Source organism: Electrophorus electricus, chromosome 14 (genome assembly GCF_041902795.1).
Source record: "Electrophorus electricus isolate QZ-2024a chromosome 14, ASM4190279v1, whole genome shotgun sequence".
Classification (NCBI taxonomy): Eukaryota; Metazoa; Chordata; class Actinopteri; order Gymnotiformes; family Gymnotidae; genus Electrophorus; species Electrophorus electricus.
In genome coordinates this window covers 378,681-397,500 of record NC_137510.1, presented here as the reverse complement: position 1 = coordinate 397,500, position 18,820 = coordinate 378,681, and the positions used below count along the sequence as shown (strand labels likewise).

The window sequence follows — 18,820 nt, the reverse complement described above, 5'->3', positions numbered from 1 at the left end:
TCCTCCTTTAATTAATTGAGTGTTTGATCATGTTACTGACTGATTGATCAACTCACTCTGACAGGTGCACAGTTGAAGAAGTGCACACTGGGGTATTTGTGGGCGGAGCTGACTGACGTGAAGAAGCAGAGATGAAAAACGAGTCTCAGAAATTACAGAATCACAGCAAAGGAGTGATGGCAGTTCAAACTCCTCCAGAACCTAAAACAGACAGAATCGGGTCTGATCAGAGACAGGCTCTGGGCCAGACTGATACTAATATTCTGACGAGTCCCCCAGACTCGTTCACAGCTATGTGAACACTCTGCATCCCCAACCAGACACCTAGCTGGTTCATCCATGATCCGGGTCCCCAAGCAAAGGTTCTGAAACTGCATGACACACCTGACTCTGCCTGACACACACTCGCTCCATCTCTCTTGCAGTTTTGCTTCGATCTTAATCTGGGTTCTGACTCTGGGTTCGGTGTCGTACCCGATCACACTGGTCCTGCAGGTGTAGCACATCAGATCGGACCTCCAGTTGGTTAGAACTGGCCAGAGCAGAGAAGCAGGAGAGAGAGTCCTCCACGGTCCTGATGTCCTGTGTGAGAGAGAACACCACCAACCTCTGACACACACACCAAGGGTGATGGTGATTGTTATGACTATTATTAGGTTTATCCTGGCAAAACGGTGTTGCACTACAATTTAAAAATATTCTATATTGCTTTGTACCTGATTGCAGTGGACAGACCATATCGTTCATTCATTCCATGCTCACTCACAGACCTCTGAGCTCATCACATGCTTGTTATTTAGATATATCACATAAAAACCACAGTTAAATTCAAGAGATATATTTACAATGAATATGAAGTTTCCTATAAAAATGTTTTAAGGAAATTGAATAATCCTTCTTGAGAAAATGTACAATTAAAATATAAAAATTGGGTTTTCAGTTATGAAGAAAAATTCTTCAGCTAGATCTGTGATCTGTGTGGTACCAATTATTTTCTGTTTGTGAAATAACTATATTAATACTACAGAGTAGAAAAATAGTGATATTATTTTCTGAAAATGAATGTAGATTATGTTTATTAACCACTGAGACACACATATTTATATAAGTACATGTTGTAAATTATCCTTTAATTTAAACCCTTAGTGCTTCTTGGATGTTCTTGGATTTCAACCTAATGCAGTGAAAAGAAAACAATTACTAAGGCTTAGAATATATAGAATATATGGAATAAATAGGTTTTTGCAAACTCTCATGAATTTAATCTTCAGATATTTTTTTAAGGCCTATTTGAGTTAGCATGGAATGACCCCTATCTGATGCAGATATTCTATTAAATTAGTTCTATATAAATGCAGATATTCCATTATATCAGTTCTATGTTAATGCAGATATTCCTTTATATTGGTTCTATGTAAATGAAGATATTCCATTATGTCAGTTCTATGTAAATGCAGATATTCCATTAAATCAGTTCTATGTAAATGCAGATATTCCATTATATCAGTTCTATGTAAATGCAGATATTCCATTATATCAGTTCTATGTAAATGCAGATATTCTATCAGTTCTATATAAATGTAGATATTCCATTAAATCAGTTCTATGTAAATGCAGATATTCCATTAAATCAGTTCTATGTAAATGCAGATATTCCATTATATCAGTTCTATATGAATGTAGATATTCCATTTTATCAGTTCTATATAAATGCAGATATTCCATTAAATCAGTTCTATATAAATGCGGATATTCCATTAAATCAGTTCTATGTAAATGCAGATATTCCATTATATCAGTTCTATGTAAATGCAGATATTCCATTATATCAGTTCTATGTAAATGCAGATATTCAATTTTATCAGTTCTATATAAATGCAGATATTCCATTATATCAATTCTATGTAAATGCAGATATTCCATTATATCAGTTCTATGTAAATGAAAAAACAGTGGTGTGCAGAGAGAGTGTGTCTGTTGGCATAACGGCGTTACATAAGACCGAGTGAAGCGACTGTTAGGTTGTGCATAGTAAGACAGAACACATCTGCACTTGCACTGGAGTGTTAAAAGACATACATGTGAAACATCCAGTCAGACAGCAACCACCACACACTGCAAATATTACCAGAGCTTAGCCCAGGCCCCTGGAGCAGAGAGTGAAGTGTGTGTGTGAGAGAGAGAGAGTGAAGTAAGTGTGTGTGAGTGAGAGAGAGTGAGTGTGAGAGAGTGTGTGTGTGTGTGTGTGTGTGAGTGACAGAGAGAGAATGTGTGAGAGAGAGAGAGAGAGAATGTGTGTGTGAGAGAGAGAGTGTGTGTGTGTGTGTGTGTGTGAGAGAGAGAGAGAGAGAGAGTGTGTGTGAGAGAGAGAGAGAGAGTGTGTGTGTGTGTCAGAGAGAGAGAAAGAGTGTGTGTGAGTGAGGGAGAAAGAGAGAGAGAGTTATAAGCGATCCCCATTTCACACACTCACACACTCTCACGTACTGCTGTAGGAACAGAAAACAGCTCATATAGTAAATGGTGTGAATTCTCTCTCTCTGTCACTCACTGGACCTGTCTGGCTGCTTGTAATTCTTCAGTCATGTTTCATAAATTCTCCTGAGTTTTCTTTTCTCTGTCTCTCTCTGCATTCTTTGCCTGTGTGCCATGAGATGAGATATTTCAGCACACGCATGCAAGCACACACACACACACACACACACACACACAGATGTAGAGATTAGTGATGTGACGTATCCTGCAGAAAGTGGCATTGTGTATCAGCTCATACAGTTTATATTGGATAAGTTTATATAGGATGTTGCCATGGTGATGTGTATTCTAGAGGCATTTACCTGGACTGTGGGATTTAGCCGTCTCAGTAAAGTATCATGGGGTGATGACTGAAAACAGTGCCCCCTTTTGGCAAAGAAGTATTATAAGACTACTGTCAGATCAGTAAGCTTTATTGGCATGACCATATGTAATTACATTATTGCCAAATCAGTATTATAACATGAACATTACACAACATTACAACCTTTGCAATTATGGAAATTAAGAATTATTAAGAGAAACTGTTATTAAGTTAAGAGAAACTGTGATTGTTCTGAAATATTAATAAAGGGAAGAAATGAAAAGAATGGAAAATAAGTCAATAATAAGGATGGAAAATAATAAATAGGTAACTTTTATAGTGTGTGTGTGTGTGTGTGTGTGTGTGTGTTACTCACTGTCCCTCATGGCAGGCAGATATCTCTCTCTCTCTCTATCACTCCCCCCCCCCATCTTTCTTAGTCCATTTTAGTGTGTGTGTGTGTGTGTGTGTGTGTGTGTGTGTGTGTGTGTGTGTGTGTGTGTGTGTGTGTGTGTGGTTGGCTTGGATACTCACTGTCCCTCATCTTATGATATGATCTCTTGTGATCTTCTTTTCCACCCTGACATGCAGGTCTCCAGACGTATCTCGGTATGCTTGACTGACATCGCGTCATGGATGACAGCCCACCACTTGAAGCTCAACCCCAGTAAAACTGAGCTTCTGTTCATCCCAACCCTTACAATGACATCACAGTTTCCTTTGAGAACTCCCTGGTATCACCGTCTGAAGCTGCCCGTAGCCTGGGCACTTTGGACAACCAGTTGTCGTTCTCAACTCATGTTTCTAATCTAAACCGGTCTTGCAGATTCCTCCCTTGTAACATACGAAGGGTTAGACCCTTTCTCTCACAGGAAGCTACCCAGGTGCTTGTGCAGTCTCTTGTGATCTCAAAGCTAGACTACTGCAACTCACTACTCGCTTCCTCTAAGAGCCATCAAACCTCTACAGCTTGTCCAGAATGCAGCAGCACGACTGGTCTTCAATCTTCAGAAGTTCACACATTACTCCACCACTGCGCTCCTTTCACTGGCTCCCTGTAGCTGCACACATCAGATTTAAGAGCTTGATGCTTGCCTACAAATCCAAAAATGGACCAGCCCCTTCATACATGAGGTCAGTGGTCAAAGCCCGATCTGTACCTCGAGTACTTCGGACCTCAAGTACGGCTCGGCTTGAAATACCTTGCTTCAGCTCTCATGGATGACAAGCATCGAGACTATTTTCTGTTCTGGCTCCAAGATGGTGGAATAAACTCCCGCTTGCTGTCCGGACAGCAGAGTCCCTTGCAGTCTTCAAACACAGACTGAAGATTCATCTATTTGCAGAATATTTAAAGGACAACTGACACTGCTCCCTTATTGACTGACTAATTTACTACTTATTGTAGGGCACTATTTATGCTTTTTAACAAACTCTACCACTTATTTTTTATAGCACTTATCATTGTTTAAGATAGACCTCATGTATATTGTACTTGTAGGTATCAGCATTCATCCCTGTATTCTACAGTATTCTAGTTCATTGGTTTGTTTAATTCTAACCTACTGTACTGTACTTGGATATACTCTATGAGTAAATGACAAAACACTCTTGTAAGTCGCTCTGGATAAGAGCGTCTGCTAAATGCCGTAAATGTAAATATTTAAAATGCTTCACGTAGTACTTCGCCGTTACGGAATGTGGCGGACTGAGTCTGTTCGCGACGCCTCTACGGTCCACGCCGTTCATTCAGAGTAACTCACAAACGTCTCCGCGTGGGGTCGCTGTTGAGCGGGTGACACGTCGCGTGGGGTTGGTCCAGCGAGCTACAGATCAGCGGATTGGCCACGCCCGCTATCCGCGGACGGAGGGGGCGGGGCTATAGAGATGATTGACAGTTGGCGTTCCAAGCGCGACATATTCAACGTGGCAGCTGCTATTCGCGCGGAGTTTCTGTCGAGTTTCCAGCGGCGGTCTCAGGGCTCGAGGGTACAGGAAGACCTCGTGTGTTATTTGTAAGGCTCCACGGCAAAGACGTTACCGGAAGAAACGCGCGCGAGAGAACGACTGGGGTTTTATTCACGCGCATAGCAGGACGGTAAGTTAGACACACGCGCGCGGGGAAGTGGTGCACTAGTGTGTGCGGTGTGCGTGCAGCAGAATCCTAACAAATAATCGCTAAGCGATACAGTCTGAGCCCGTGCGCCTTAGCGGAGCGCACGCACGCGACAATCGCGTGCGGTCGCTAAAGCGACCGGTAGGGAAGCCCGCGAGCCTCTAGACGGTGGAATTGCATCAGCAGCACGTGCGAGTGAACTTGAGCTCGACTGTTCTTGGTAGCTGGAAAACTCGGTCTACCGGAAGGAGTAGATTTGAAAGGCTGTCTTGCATGTTTGAAATGCAACAAATAGCTGAGTGATGACTGAATAAATAAACACGGTGGATTTAGAATTTAGGATGCTTTGATTCTTAACGTTTGGCAGACGCGCGCGTATCAGTAGGTGTACTGGGAAGAGACCTTAGTCCACACTAGCACCTCCACTCGAGCGACGTGCTTCACACCCAGATGGCCGGTAAACCACAGCTGTTGTCAAAGGCACGTGGTGTGTGCACTGGCGCTGATAAGGGAAACAACTCAGTTGTCAGTTTTCTTCATTATTGTTATTGGGCCCACAGGCTCCTGCTGTCCGTTTTCTTCATTGCAGTACTATTTATCGATTTCATTGCTCCTTTTACAATGGCACTAGTTAGCCATGTCATGTACTGGGAATGGCGGAGATAATTTATTATTATTGTTATCTTTATACGGCGCGTTTCAAGGAGCCAGAGACGCCTACGATAGTCAGTACATAAGAGAAACACACTGGTGTCCAAAACGGCAAGTGCAACTCACAGAACATCTAACCACACCGCCTCATCTGCTGGCTTCCACCTACACGAACACGTGGCAGAGAACCACGGGTGCGTTCAGGCGCGCGGATTCACGCAGATCTGCGCGGTCGCGCGTCTGTTCACGCGGCGAACTCGCCGTTTCATCGCGTGCCTTGAACGCTGCATTCTTACCAGGAAATCCACCTCGGCTTTACCTAGCACGAGCCTGCGCGCCTAGTTACCCTGCCGGTAAGGTGAAGATGTTTGGTGGCGTGACGTATCAGCAACGGGACTACGCCTGGAGTACCGAACACGTCAACACGGCTTTACGGTACACGCCCTCAGTGTGTAGTCAAGCACCACTCGACCAGGTAGAAAAGCTTAATAGTGAAGTGAGTGATGTAGGGAAAGTTCATTTTAACTTGTTAACAAAATGGTCAGGTGTGTGTGTGTGTCTCCGGCTGAACGGGCCGTTGTGATGCTGAATTCCACCTTGCAGGTGTGTGTGTGGTTCCAGGTCCGTTCCGCTCTCTGACCTAAGAGTTGTGGGCTAGATTCAGTCGTGTCCTGGTGGTTTGGTTTTGTGCAGGATTCACTGAACATCCTCTCGCGTTTTTACCCGCTTCACTCGCCTCAACCTTCCAAGATATTAAACTAGGACAAGACATAAACACTACAGACTTTAACACACAGGAACAGTTTTATATTTACAGCATTTAGCTGCTGCTTTTATCCAAAGCAGCTTACAATCATGATTGAACATGGTCTTGAGTAAATGAGTTTTAAGGGTTTTGTTCAGTGACCCAACAGTGGCAACCTGTCAGTGGTGGGACTTGAACCAGCAACCTTCTGATTAGTGGAGTACTTTAATGGGGTCAGTAGTGGCTCCGTGTTTAACCAGTTAAAGTCCCCAGCTGGATTAGGTGTGAGGTTTGGGTGGGATCAGAGAGGAGTGATACACCCCCATGATGCTATGGTGACGTGAGACAGGTCTGTGGTTTCTCTCCAGATGAGCTCAGAGAAGCCGTCGTTGCCTGGAGACGAGCTGGGGGTGGAGACAGAAGCGAGCTCAGTGACTGTACCTGAAGCCCCATTGGATGCGGGGCGTGATGGATGGGACAGTAAGGTGGAGTACTTCCTGGCTCAGGTTGGCTTTAGTGTCGGACTGGGCAATGTGTGGAGGTTCCCCTACCTGTGTCATCAGAACGGGGGAGGTCAGTGTGTGTGTGTGTGTGTGTGTGTATAGATCTGTTATGTTCGCTTGTCTCTGTATATTACTCGTGTGTCAGGCATGTCTGTGCATCACACGTGCCTCTGTGTGTATTAGATTGTTGCTGAAGTAAATGAACATGAAGAAAAATGGGACGCAGGGAAGACAAAGGAAAAAATGAGGATAATTAAGTTACAAAAATTATTAAAACACTTAGTAACAACAACAATCCCCTGTTTACCCTCTCCCCCTCTCTCTCTTCTTTCTCTCTCTCTCTCTCTCTCTCTCTCTCTCTCCTCGCTCTCTTTTTTTCTCTCTCCCTCTCTCGCTCTCTCTTTTTCTCTCTCTCTCTCTCTCTCTCTCTCCTTGCTCTCTTTTTTTCTCTCCCTCTCTCTCTCGCTCTCTCTTTTTTCTCTCGCTCTCTCTCGCTCTCTCTCTCGCTCTTTTTTTTTCTCTCTCTCTCTCGCTCTCTCTTTTTTTTTCTCTCTCTCTCTCTCTCTCTCTCTCTCTCTCTCTCTCTCTCTCAGGAGCCTTTCTCTTGCTCTATGTCTTGTTAATGGTGTTGGTTGGTGTTCCGTTGTTTTTTCTGGAGTTGGCTGCAGGCCAAAGCATCAGACAGGGCAGCATCGGCGTGTGGAGGCACATCTCACCAAAGCTTGTTGGGATTGGCTATTCCAGCTGTGTGGTAAGTAAACAAACTAGAAATGTTCAGTGTGATTGGAACTGACCGCTTCCTGTGTTTCTAGTGTTTAACATCTCTCTTACTGATGGTACTGTACTCTACTGGGTCAATGGTATTCACACACATACACACACACACACACGGTCTAGGGTGTGTTATACTCTATATTAAAAGGGCGTTTTAAACTCTCTCTCCTGTCTGTCTCTCCTGTCTCTCTCTCTCAGGTGTGTTTCTTTGTGGCTTTGTATTATAATGTAATCATCGGATGGAGTATTTTTTACTTAATGAACTCATTCAAGAATCCGTTACCATGGGAACAGTGTCCAAAAGAGGGGAACACCACAGGTGAGGATTGTGGGTGTGTAGGGTGGAGTAGTGAGAGAGTGACAGCATAATAAAATGTTCAAAAATGGTGGTGTAAGTGTGTGTAGTGTGTGTGCGCAGTTGTTAAAAATAACGAATTATAAAATTATTTCGTTTTAAAATAACTTGGATATTAGGTTAGATTTGATTGGATGTCCACTGTGCCAGTGTGGAGAATGAGGTATCAGTGATGGTGTGTGAGTAAACTGCGTTCCTGTAGTTCCAGAATGTTCCGCCAGCAGTGCAACGTCGTATTTCTGGTTCCGGAAAGCTCTGGATGTGAGCGACTCCATCGAGGAGACTGGGGAGTTTAACCCCGTCATCACCGGCTGCCTGGCTGCTGCCTGGCTCATTGTCTGCTTAGCTATGTACAAGGGCATCAAATCCTCCGGAAAGGTGTGCGTGGGTGGGTGGGTGCGCGTGTAAATGAGTGTGTGCATGAGTGTGGGAGGGGGAGGTAGGCACGCACATGCATGAGTGTGTGTGTTGAATGTCATTATTGATTCACTAATTTAAGTATTGGATCGATTCTGGTAGTCACCTGTATTGACGTGTATTGATGCACTGCTCATCTCCTAGGTTACATGTTTATTGATGAAGTATTGGTTGTTTCCTAGGTGATGTATTTCTCCTCGATTTTCCCGTATGTGGTGCTATTGTGTTTCCTGATCAGAGGCCTTATGCTTGATGGAGCAGCAGAGGGAGTCAAATACATGATCTACCCCAGGGTACACTACACGCCCCACACACTCACGACCTTCCCCAGGGTACACTACACGCCCCACACACTCACGACCTTCCCCAGGGTACACTACACGCCCCACACACTCACGACCTTCCCCAGGGTACACTACACGCCCCACACACTCACGACCTTCCCCAGGGTACACTATACGCCCGCCCCACACACTCACGACCTTCCCCAGGGTACACTATACGCCCCCCCCCCACACACTCGCGACCTTACCCAGGGTACACTATACGCCCCCCCCCCACACACTCGCGACCTTCCCCAGGGTACACTATACGCCCGCCCCACACACTCACGACCTTCCCCAGGGTACACTATACGCCCCCCCCCACACACTCGCGACCTTACCCAGGGTACACTATACGCCCCCCCCCCACACACTCGCGACCTTCCCCAGGGTACACTATACGCCCCCCCCCACACACTCGCGACCTTCCCCAGGGTACACTATACGCCCCCCCCACACACTCACGACCTTCCCCAGGGTACACTACACGCCCCACACACTCGCGACCTTCCCCAGGGTACACTATACGCCCGCCCCACAGACTCGCGACCTTCCCCAGGGTACACTATACGCCCCCCCACACACACTCGCGACCTTCCCCAGGGTACACTATACGCCCGCCCCACAGACTCACGACCTTCCCCAGGGTACACTATACGCCCCCCCCACACACTCGCGACCTTCCCCAGGGTACACTATACGCCCCCCCCACACACTCGCGACCTTCCCCAGGGTACACTATACGCCCCCCCCACACACTCGCGACCTTCCCCAGGGTACACTATACGCCCCCCCCCACACACTCGCGACCTTCCCCAGGGTACACTATACGCCCACCCCACAGACTCGCGACCTTCCCCAGGGTACACTACGCCCCCCCCACACACTCGTGACCTTCCCCAGGGTACACTATACGCCCCCCCCACACACTCGCGACCTTCCCCAGGGTACACTATACGCCCCCCCCACACACTCGCGACCTTCCCCAGGGTACACTATACGCCCCCCCCACACACTCGCGACCTTCCCCAGGGTACACTATACGCCCTCCCCACACACTCGCGACCTTCCCCAGGGTACACTATACGCCCCCCCCACACACTCGCGACCTTCCCCAGGGTACACTACACACCCCACACACTCGCGACCTTCCCCAGGGTACACTACACACCCCACACACTCGCGACCTTCCCCAGGGTATACTACACGCCCCACACACTCGCGACCTTCCCCAGGGTACACTATACGCCCCCCCCACACACCCACGACCTTCCCCAGGGTACACTATACGCCCCCCCCACACACTCGCGACCTTCCCCAGGGTACACTATACGCCCACCCCACAGACTCGCGACCTTCCCCAGGGTACACTATACGCCCCCCCCACACACTCGCGACCTTCCCCAGGGTACACTATACGCCCCCCCCACACACTCGTGACCTTCCCCAGGGTACACTATACGCCCCCCCCACACACTCGCGACCTTCCCCAGGGTACACTACACACCCCACACACTCGCGACCTTCCCCAGGGTACACTACACACCCCACACACTCGCGACCTTCCCCAGGGTACACTACACGCCCCCCCCACACACTCGCGACCTTCCCCAGGGTACACTATACGCCCCCCCCACACACTCACGACCTTCCCCAGGGTACACTATACGCCCACCCCACAGACTCGCGACCTTCCCCAGGGTACACTATACGCCCCCCCCACACACTCGCGACCTTCCCCAGGGTACACTACACGCCCCCCCCCACACACTCGCGACCTTCCCCAGGGTACACTATACGCCCCCCCCACACACTCGCGACCTTCCCCAGGGTACACTATACGCCCCCCCCACACACTCGCGACCTTCCCCAGGGTACACTACACACCCCACACACTCGCGACCTTCCCCAGGGTACACTACACGCCCCACACACTCGCGACCTTCCCCAGGGTACACTATACGCCCCCCCCACACACTCGCGACCTTCCCCAGGGTACACTACACGCCCCCCCCACAGACTCGCGACCTTCCCCAGGGTACACTATACGCCCCCCCCACACACTCGCGACCTTCCCCAGGGTACACTACACGCCCCCCCCACAGACTCGCGACCTTCCCCAGGGTACACTATACGCCCCCCCCACACACTCGCGACCTTCCCCAGGGTACACTATACGCCCCCCCCACACACTCGCGACCTTCCCCAGGGTACACTACACGCCCCACACACTCGCGACCTTCCCCAGGGTACACTATACGCCCCCCCCACACACTCGCGTCCTTCCCCAGGGTACACTACACGCCCCCCCCACACACTCGCGACCTTCCCCAGGGTACACTATACGCCCCCCCCACACACTCGCGACCTTCCCCAGGGTACACTATACGCCCCCCCCACACACTCGCGACCTTCCCCAGGGTACACTATACGCCCCCCCCACACACTCGCGACCTTCCCCAGGGTACACTATACGCCCCCCCCACACACTCGCGACCTTCCCCAGGGTACACTATACCCCCCCCCCACACACTCGCGACCTTCCCCAGGGTACACTACACACCCCACACACTCGCGACCTTCCCCAGGGTACACTACACGCCCCACACACTCGCGACCTTCCCCAGGGTATACTACACGCCCCACACACTCGCGACCTTCCCCAGGGTACACTATACGCCCCCCCCACACACCCGCGACCTTCCCCAGGGTACACTATACGCCCCCCCCACACACTCGCGACCTTCCCCAGGGTACACTATACGCCCCCCCCACACACTCGCGACCTTCCCCAGGGTACACTATACGCCCCCCCCACACACTCGCGACCTTCCCCAGGGTACACTATACGCCCCCCCCACACACTCGCGACCTTCCCCAGGGTACACTACACACCCCACACACTCGCGACCTTCCCCAGGGTATACTACACGCCCCACACACTCGCGACCTTCCCCAGGGTACACTATACGCCCCCCCCACACACCCGCGACCTTCCCCAGGGTACACTATACGCCCCCCCCACACACTCGCGACCTTCCCCAGGGTACACTATACGCCCACCCCACAGACTCGCGACCTTCCCCAGGGTACACTATACGCCCCCCCCACACACTCGCGACCTTCCCCAGGGTACACTATACGCCCCCCCCACACACTCGCGACCTTCCCCAGGGTACACTATACGCCCCCCCCACACACTCGCGACCTTCCCCAGGGTACACTACACACCCCACACACTCGCGACCTTCCCCAGGGTACACTACACACCCCACACACTCGCGACCTTCCCCAGGGTACACTACACGCCCCCCCCACACACTCGCGACCTTCCCCAGGGTACACTATACGCCCCCCCCACACACTCGCGACCTTCCCCAGGGTACACTATACGCCCCCCCCACACACTCGCGACCTTCCCCAGGGTACACTACACGCCCCACACACTCGCGACCTTCCCCAGGGTACACTATACGCCCCCCCCACACACTCGCGTCCTTCCCCAGGGTACACTACACGCCCCCCCCACACACTCGCGACCTTCCCCAGGGTACACTATACGCCCCCCCCACACACTCGCGACCTTCCCCAGGGTACACTATACGCCCCCCCCACACACTCGCGACCTTCCCCAGGGTACACTATACGCCCCCCCCACACACTCGCGACCTTCCCCAGGGTACACTACACGCCCCACACACTCGCGACCTTCCCCAGGGTACACTACACGCCCCCCCCCAAACGCACGACCTACACTCTGACTACACTCTACACACTTTACGCTACACACTGTAGACTGTAAGCTCCCCACTATATATTGCAAACTGTAGACTCCACAATGTCCATATAGCACTATACAATGTGTATATATACTGTACACGCACATTCATGACCCGTGTTTGCGTGTGTGCTACAGCTTGAGCTCTGGAGGGATGTGCAGGTATGGAGACAGGCAGCTACTCAGGTCTTCTTTGCGCTGGGTTTGGGCTTTGGTTCAGTCATTGCGTACTCCTCCTACAACCCCCGCAACAATAACTGCCACCGCGACGCCATCACCGTGGCAACTATCAACTTCCTGACGTCTGTCCTGGCCTCCCTTGTAGTGTTTGCTGTGCTGGGCTTCAGGGCCAAGACCATCGCCAAGAACTGCATCACACGGTCCGTATACACACACACACACACACACATTTATAACTCTTGTTAAAAGTTCCTGTAGCTCACCTGGTAGTGCAGGTGGAACATGCGGCCAGAGTCATGGTTTTGATTCCCAGGGGGTTCTTGTACTGTGTGTGTGTGTGTGTGTGTGTGTGTGTGTGTGTGTGCAGTAATCTGAAGCTGGTGGTCGACATGGGCTCATCCTCCATTACTCTTCCTCCTCTCCTCATCAATGTGACAGACATGTCTGTCTCTCTGCAGCAATATGCACACTGGTACAGTAACCAAGGCAACCAGCTGAACATCGCTGGCTACAACCTCACGTCCTGTACGATGGAGGAAGTGATGCAGAAGGTAAAAGTGGCCAGACCTTATGCTTTAACACAGCTGGGAGAAGTGTGTTTTATTAATGTGGCTGTTTTCATGGATGTCTAGTAAACACTGCGGTGAGAAGCGTGTTTGTGAAATTAATCAGGTTATATCTGCACCTGATCAAATCCTGCTGATGACAGAAGATGAAAAGCTGCAAGGAAACTATGTAAACACTCGCCATGACGCTACTGTCCATCTTTAAAAATGGGAGAAAGTCCAGCGGGTCCAGGTCTGGCAGTACTAGTTTGAGAATGAACAACTTAATTTACGATCATCTCTTTCTTGCTCTCTCTCAGGGTGTGGAGGGCACAGGTCTGGCGTTCATTGCCTTCACCGAGGCAATGACTCGGTTTCCAGCGAGTCCCTTCTGGTCTGCGCTGTTCTTCCTCATGCTCCTCAACCTCGGCCTGTCCACCATGTTCGGAACCATGGCGGGAATCTTAACGCCCCTCACAGACACCTTCACCAAACTGAGGAAACACAAGCTCTGCTTCACAGGTATACACACACACACACACACACACACACACACGTGCTTCTCACAGACACCTTCACGAAACTGAGGAAACGCAAGCTCTGTGTTGCTGAGGTAGTGGGAGTGTCCTCTGGACCAGAGTGTGTCTAACCCTGCCGTGTGTGTGTGTGTGTGTGTGCACGCGCGCGTGCAGTGTGCAGCTGTGTGCTGGGCTTTGTGATTGGTCTGTTGTTCACCCAGCGCTGTGGGAACTACTTTGTGGTGATGTTTGATGATTATTCTGCCACGCTGCCTCTGATCATCGTGGTCGTGTTCCAAACCTGGAGCGTCGCCTGGGTCTACGGGGCAGACAGGTACTTTGTGTGTGTGTGTGTGTGTGTGTGGCTCTGGCTCGCTCGCTCAGAGCGAGTCATACTGCTTCAGTTTTTTCCTGATGTGTGTGTGTGCACGTGCAGGTTCCTGGCGGACATCAGACAGATGTTGGGTCGGCCAGTGAGTGTGGTGTATAAGTATCTGTGGAAGTACGTGTGTTTGCTGGCCATGCTGGGTCTGCTCGGGGCCAGTCTGCTTAACATGACCATCATCAGACCGCAGTACACCGCCTGGAATAGGGACAAGGTGTGTATACACACACACACCCACACCCACACACACGGTGTCTGCTGAGTGGTGTTTAATATCAGCTAATGTCCTCAGGCTGCCGAGGTGAAGCTGGCGTATCCCACCTGGGCCCTGGTGGTTCTGTCCTCTCTCATCATCATCTCAGTACTTCCTGTTCCTGTTGGATACCTCAACGCCCGCCTCCGCCAGCGTTTCAACCAATCTGCTCTGGGTGCTGAGGCAAGTTACGCCCCCTGCAGCACTACAGACATGGACTGCGCCCCTCTGAGCACTCCATTGGTTGGTGATGTGGATTATTCCACTGCACTGGCTGAGGAGAACTACAGGCTCCACCCACAGGGACAGGAAGGGGAGGAGTCTACAGTGTGACCCCAACACAGAGTGACAGGACAGACACCTGGAACGTTACTGGAGACACGCATGTGGAGAGACACTCACTGGGTGTGTGTGTGTGTGTGTGTGTGTGTGTGTACGTACGTACATGCCTGCTTGCTGATACAGGTGTGGTGCTACTTGAATTGATTAAATTATTCATTTCCATTCCACCCAGTCAAACGTGGGAACAACTTTACAAGGTCATATAAGCATATGTTCAGCACAAATGTGCAGTTTACAGAAGTGTTACATGTGCTTTACACGGGCTTAAAGTGTCAAACTACCCTCACTGTTTTCAGCAGGGTGGGACATGCAGACCCAGTTGTTATTTAATCGTGTGTTGTTGTGTGTTTTAAATGTTGGTGTCAGTACTCCAGTAAAAGCCACAGACATCCAGCTAACATCTTTAACCCTTCAACGTCTGCCGTCATTCTGATATGGTAACGCTGGCATTGGCGCTCCCACACAAACAGGAGCAGCTCTGCCGTGACTTTGGTGTGACTCTGGTGCCCCCCTGTGGTGTGGAGCCCACTTGGCTCACCAGTATCCAGGTCTCTTAGCCAGCAGAGTCTAGCTAGCTAACAGTCCCACCCTTTGCCAGTAGGGCCCAGCTAGGCGTTGGCACTTGGCCTGCTGTTATTCGCTACAAAGGTTTGTTTGTGCTACTAAGATGTTTTAAATATCAAGAGCAAAAAGCTTGCTACGCTGTTGAACAGGACCAAACAAAGCCATGGACGCATTCTGGAAACTTCTAGCGGCTATTTTATAAATGTGCCGAGAGAGATCTGTGCGTTATTTTAGTTATTTTACATTTTGTAATATTTCCTTGTTTTTTGGTTGTATTGATTTTGTTTATGAATTCAACAACACGCTGCAAAATCATACCCGTCTGTTGTGACGAGCAATTCAGCCAAAAAAGATCTTACTGCAGCTGATCCTGGACCAGCTCCCTCTGCCTTTATACCACCACACTGCCATCTCAGACATCATATTCTACACTGTCAGCATGAGACATTTTTTCCCCATTTCTGTTTAGATTTAACAGCCAACAAGGAGCCAATCTGTATTCATAGGTCATTCATAAATATTCATTCTGTATTCATAGGTCTCCTATAACTGTCAGAACTTGGTCACAATTATAAATCTAAAGAAGGTCAAACTTTGTAACTTTTAGTCTGCACTGTTGAGTTAAAACACAGACACAGTCCTGCCCTCATCTGAACTCTGTTGAGAGCTGCATCTTTAGGCTCCTGAGGTTTCGGCTCCTCAGGAGGGTGAGCGTCGCGATGTATGTACCACTAGAGACGTTGGAACGCTGCTCAAATCAACACTGAGGGTAGCAAAGTTTCACTTGTAAGCTCAGTTAGTCAGCTAGTATCCGTGGGAACAGGGCAGCTGTGGGGTTTTTTTTTTGTGTTTACACATGTGCCACCGATGATGGAGCAACTCAGACTTCATTAGAGCCATTGTTAGATTTGTCTGCCATTAGTTATTCAAATATTCTAAGAGCTCATTAAGACAAACACGAGTGTCACTACTGTGTTGTGATGTTTGAGTCTTCCTTCCATAGACCAGTCAGTCTTTTTTTTCCAGTGATGTATATTTTCTTTCTGTAAACATGTTAAATGATATTATGCACCAGTTAGCAGATATTGGCACTATGGGATCAGCACAAAGGCCATGTGACCAAGCAGGGATCCTTTCTGCCTTGCTACACTGCACTTAACACTGCTGTATAAAACCTTCATATACAGCAGACTATGAACTCTTGTAAACTTTGAACTCTTGGACACAGTATTTGAATGAATATCCTCAAATTGTAAATGTCTTGTGTGTGCTTTGAACCTTTTGATAGTATGAATTTGGTTTTGTTTCGTATTGGCATCTTTTTCATATGAGAAACATTTTGTTTATAAAGAGATTCTGTGTTCATAAAGAAATGATGATCTGTTGAGTTTTGACTGTTCTGAGGAAAAATGTTAAATGAAATCATGTCAAAGTAATGATTCAGCGTTGGTTTGGGGGAGTCTTCCAAAAGGTTTGGTAAATTTATGAGAAAATCATCAAATTGTTGTCTGTGTAATTTACTGGCTATGATTAGGTATGTATGTGTGTGTGTGTGTGTGTGTGTGCATAATGATCTTGGGAATGGTTGTCATGGTTGTGTGCTCCACCTTGGAAAGAAGTGATACAAACAAAGACAGGAAGACTGCAGACAGCACAGACAGCCGTGATCGTGTGCCTGTGGTGAGCCCCAGGTACTGAACCTTCTCCTTTTGCTCCTCTGTTCCTCTGAGTTACCAGACAGGACCCCACTTGCGTGCTGCTCTGATGGATGCATCTGCTCTCTGTGAGGCCTTCATGCGTTTCAGCTGGTTCAGTGTTTTGTAAAAGTTGCGGTGTGGAGGATCACTGAGCGTGTTTGAGGTTTTTTAATCGTTTCATGTGTTTTGAGGTGTGGTTGTGATTTGCTGTGAGCTGCGTGTATGTTTACTGTGTTCAGGTCTGGGGGTAATAGCAAATGTTTAGACCTGAAGGGGGCACTGTTGCCCTTGTGCTGGTGCGTTTGTTGTGTTTGAAGGCAACACCCTCGCTGCAGAAGCAATGGGACACTTGGGAGATTTGTAAATAGCACTTTCAGGTTGTCCGTGTTTGTCAAAGCCTTTAACTGTATTTATATTTCCCTGTCAAATGCCAAAATGTAAATATTTAACCAGGGTGGCATGTAGTGTGTAGGCCACTAGAGGGCAGATGCGCATGCTTATGTATTTTAAATTCTTCGCTCAGGGCGAATCTCGTAATTATAACAGACACAGATCATGTCTCCACATTGAAGTCCTTTCATTGCTCAGATTACTGTAGTTATATTTGACTTCGTTTCATGGTGTTTTGCTCATGTTTCCCATGTACTTTTGGTATCCAAGTTTCAGTAAATAATAATGGCCTAATAACTATTCAATTTGTAGGCCATTAAAAGGTACTGGATTGGAGAAAGGGGAGCATGGGGAGGTGGAGCTACTGAGGTGTGAGCTCAGGGGGCGGAGCTAAGAAGTGGGTCTTCTGGGGTGTGAGCTCTTCCTTTGTTTGCTTCTGCCATGTTGTCCAGGAGCTGCTGAAAGACCTGGTGGTGTTGTGTGAGCCATTTCATTATTCTTACTGGGGACATTCTCTCTCTCAGGTATGTCTGCTCAGACGCTGCTGTGTGTGGTGGTGTGTGTGTGTGTGGTCATGTGTGTGTGTCAAAATGCAAAACCTGCCAGTGAAGCCGAGGTCCCTCCAGCAGACCAGCAGGAGCGCATCACCTTAACACCCACCTGTAAGAGCGCATCACCTTAACACACACCTGCCTGTAAGAGCACATCACCACAATGTAACTGGTATTAGACACAAGAAGCAGTCCAACAGTGTTGGGATTAACCCTGTACTACAGTTAACAACCCCAACCACAATGTAACTGGTATTAGACACAAGAAGCAGTCCAACAGTGTTGGGATTAACCCTGTACTACAGTTAACAACCCCAACCACAATGTAACTGGTACCAGGGATAAGCCCCCACCAGTGTGACTGAACTTCCATCGTTAGCTGCATATGTTTCAGACAAATGGAAAAATACATTTTACAGTATCAGCTGCACTATAGATGATTTTTGTAAATCCATCATTAAACATTTGGATCAGTCATATTTTTTTATTTCACCCTGAATAACAACAACATTGTCCTTAACCTTAATATTTTAGAAATATTTGAGCCCTTTTCTCAAATTACAACATATAAAAAGATTTAACACATTGACTTTAATTTCTGCATTTTTTTTTTTTAACATGCAGAAACATTTGCTGGTTTTACAAATAACTCACTAACTTCTGTCTGGCTGTGCGTGTGAAACAGAGAACACACCCTGGCACTAACCCCAATGAAGACAACTTCATGGATGATTTCTGCTGTTGTGTAATGTCACCATTCACGTGTATGTGTGTGTGCTTTTCTCTGACAGATGCTCATATGAATAAGGACAACAACAAGCTGGTTGTGTTCATAGCTGCTGCCGTGGGGACCATAACGCTGATGGCCGTGATTTACTGCATCTACAACCAGTTCTA

The 18,820-nt window shown here is 48.6% G+C and overlaps 1 protein-coding gene across 3 annotated transcripts; it reads left to right on the top strand.

The window, feature by feature from the left end:
- Positions 1-4,767: 4,767 nt before the first annotated feature.
- On the top strand, positions 4,768-16,602 carry slc6a16b (solute carrier family 6 member 16b). 3 transcript variants are annotated; one of them, XM_081696044.1, is made up of 12 exons: positions 4,768-6,078; positions 6,717-6,921; positions 7,445-7,602; positions 7,824-7,944; positions 8,183-8,358; positions 8,580-8,690; positions 12,637-12,878; positions 13,046-13,229; positions 13,544-13,745; positions 13,916-14,075; positions 14,178-14,340; positions 14,419-16,602. In XM_081696044.1, exons 1-12 carry the CDS (start codon positions 5,590-5,592, stop codon positions 14,710-14,712), a joined length of 2,505 nt encoding a protein of 834 aa, XP_081552170.1. In that variant the 5' UTR covers positions 4,768-5,589; the 3' UTR covers positions 14,713-16,602. The 3 variants fall into 3 exon arrangements, with proteins under 3 accessions (XP_081552170.1, XP_035387024.1, XP_035387023.1); XM_035531131.2 differs by having other exon boundaries at positions 4,770-6,038; XM_035531130.2 differs by having other exon boundaries at positions 4,771-4,934.
- The last annotated feature ends 2,218 nt before the right edge of the window (positions 16,603-18,820 follow it).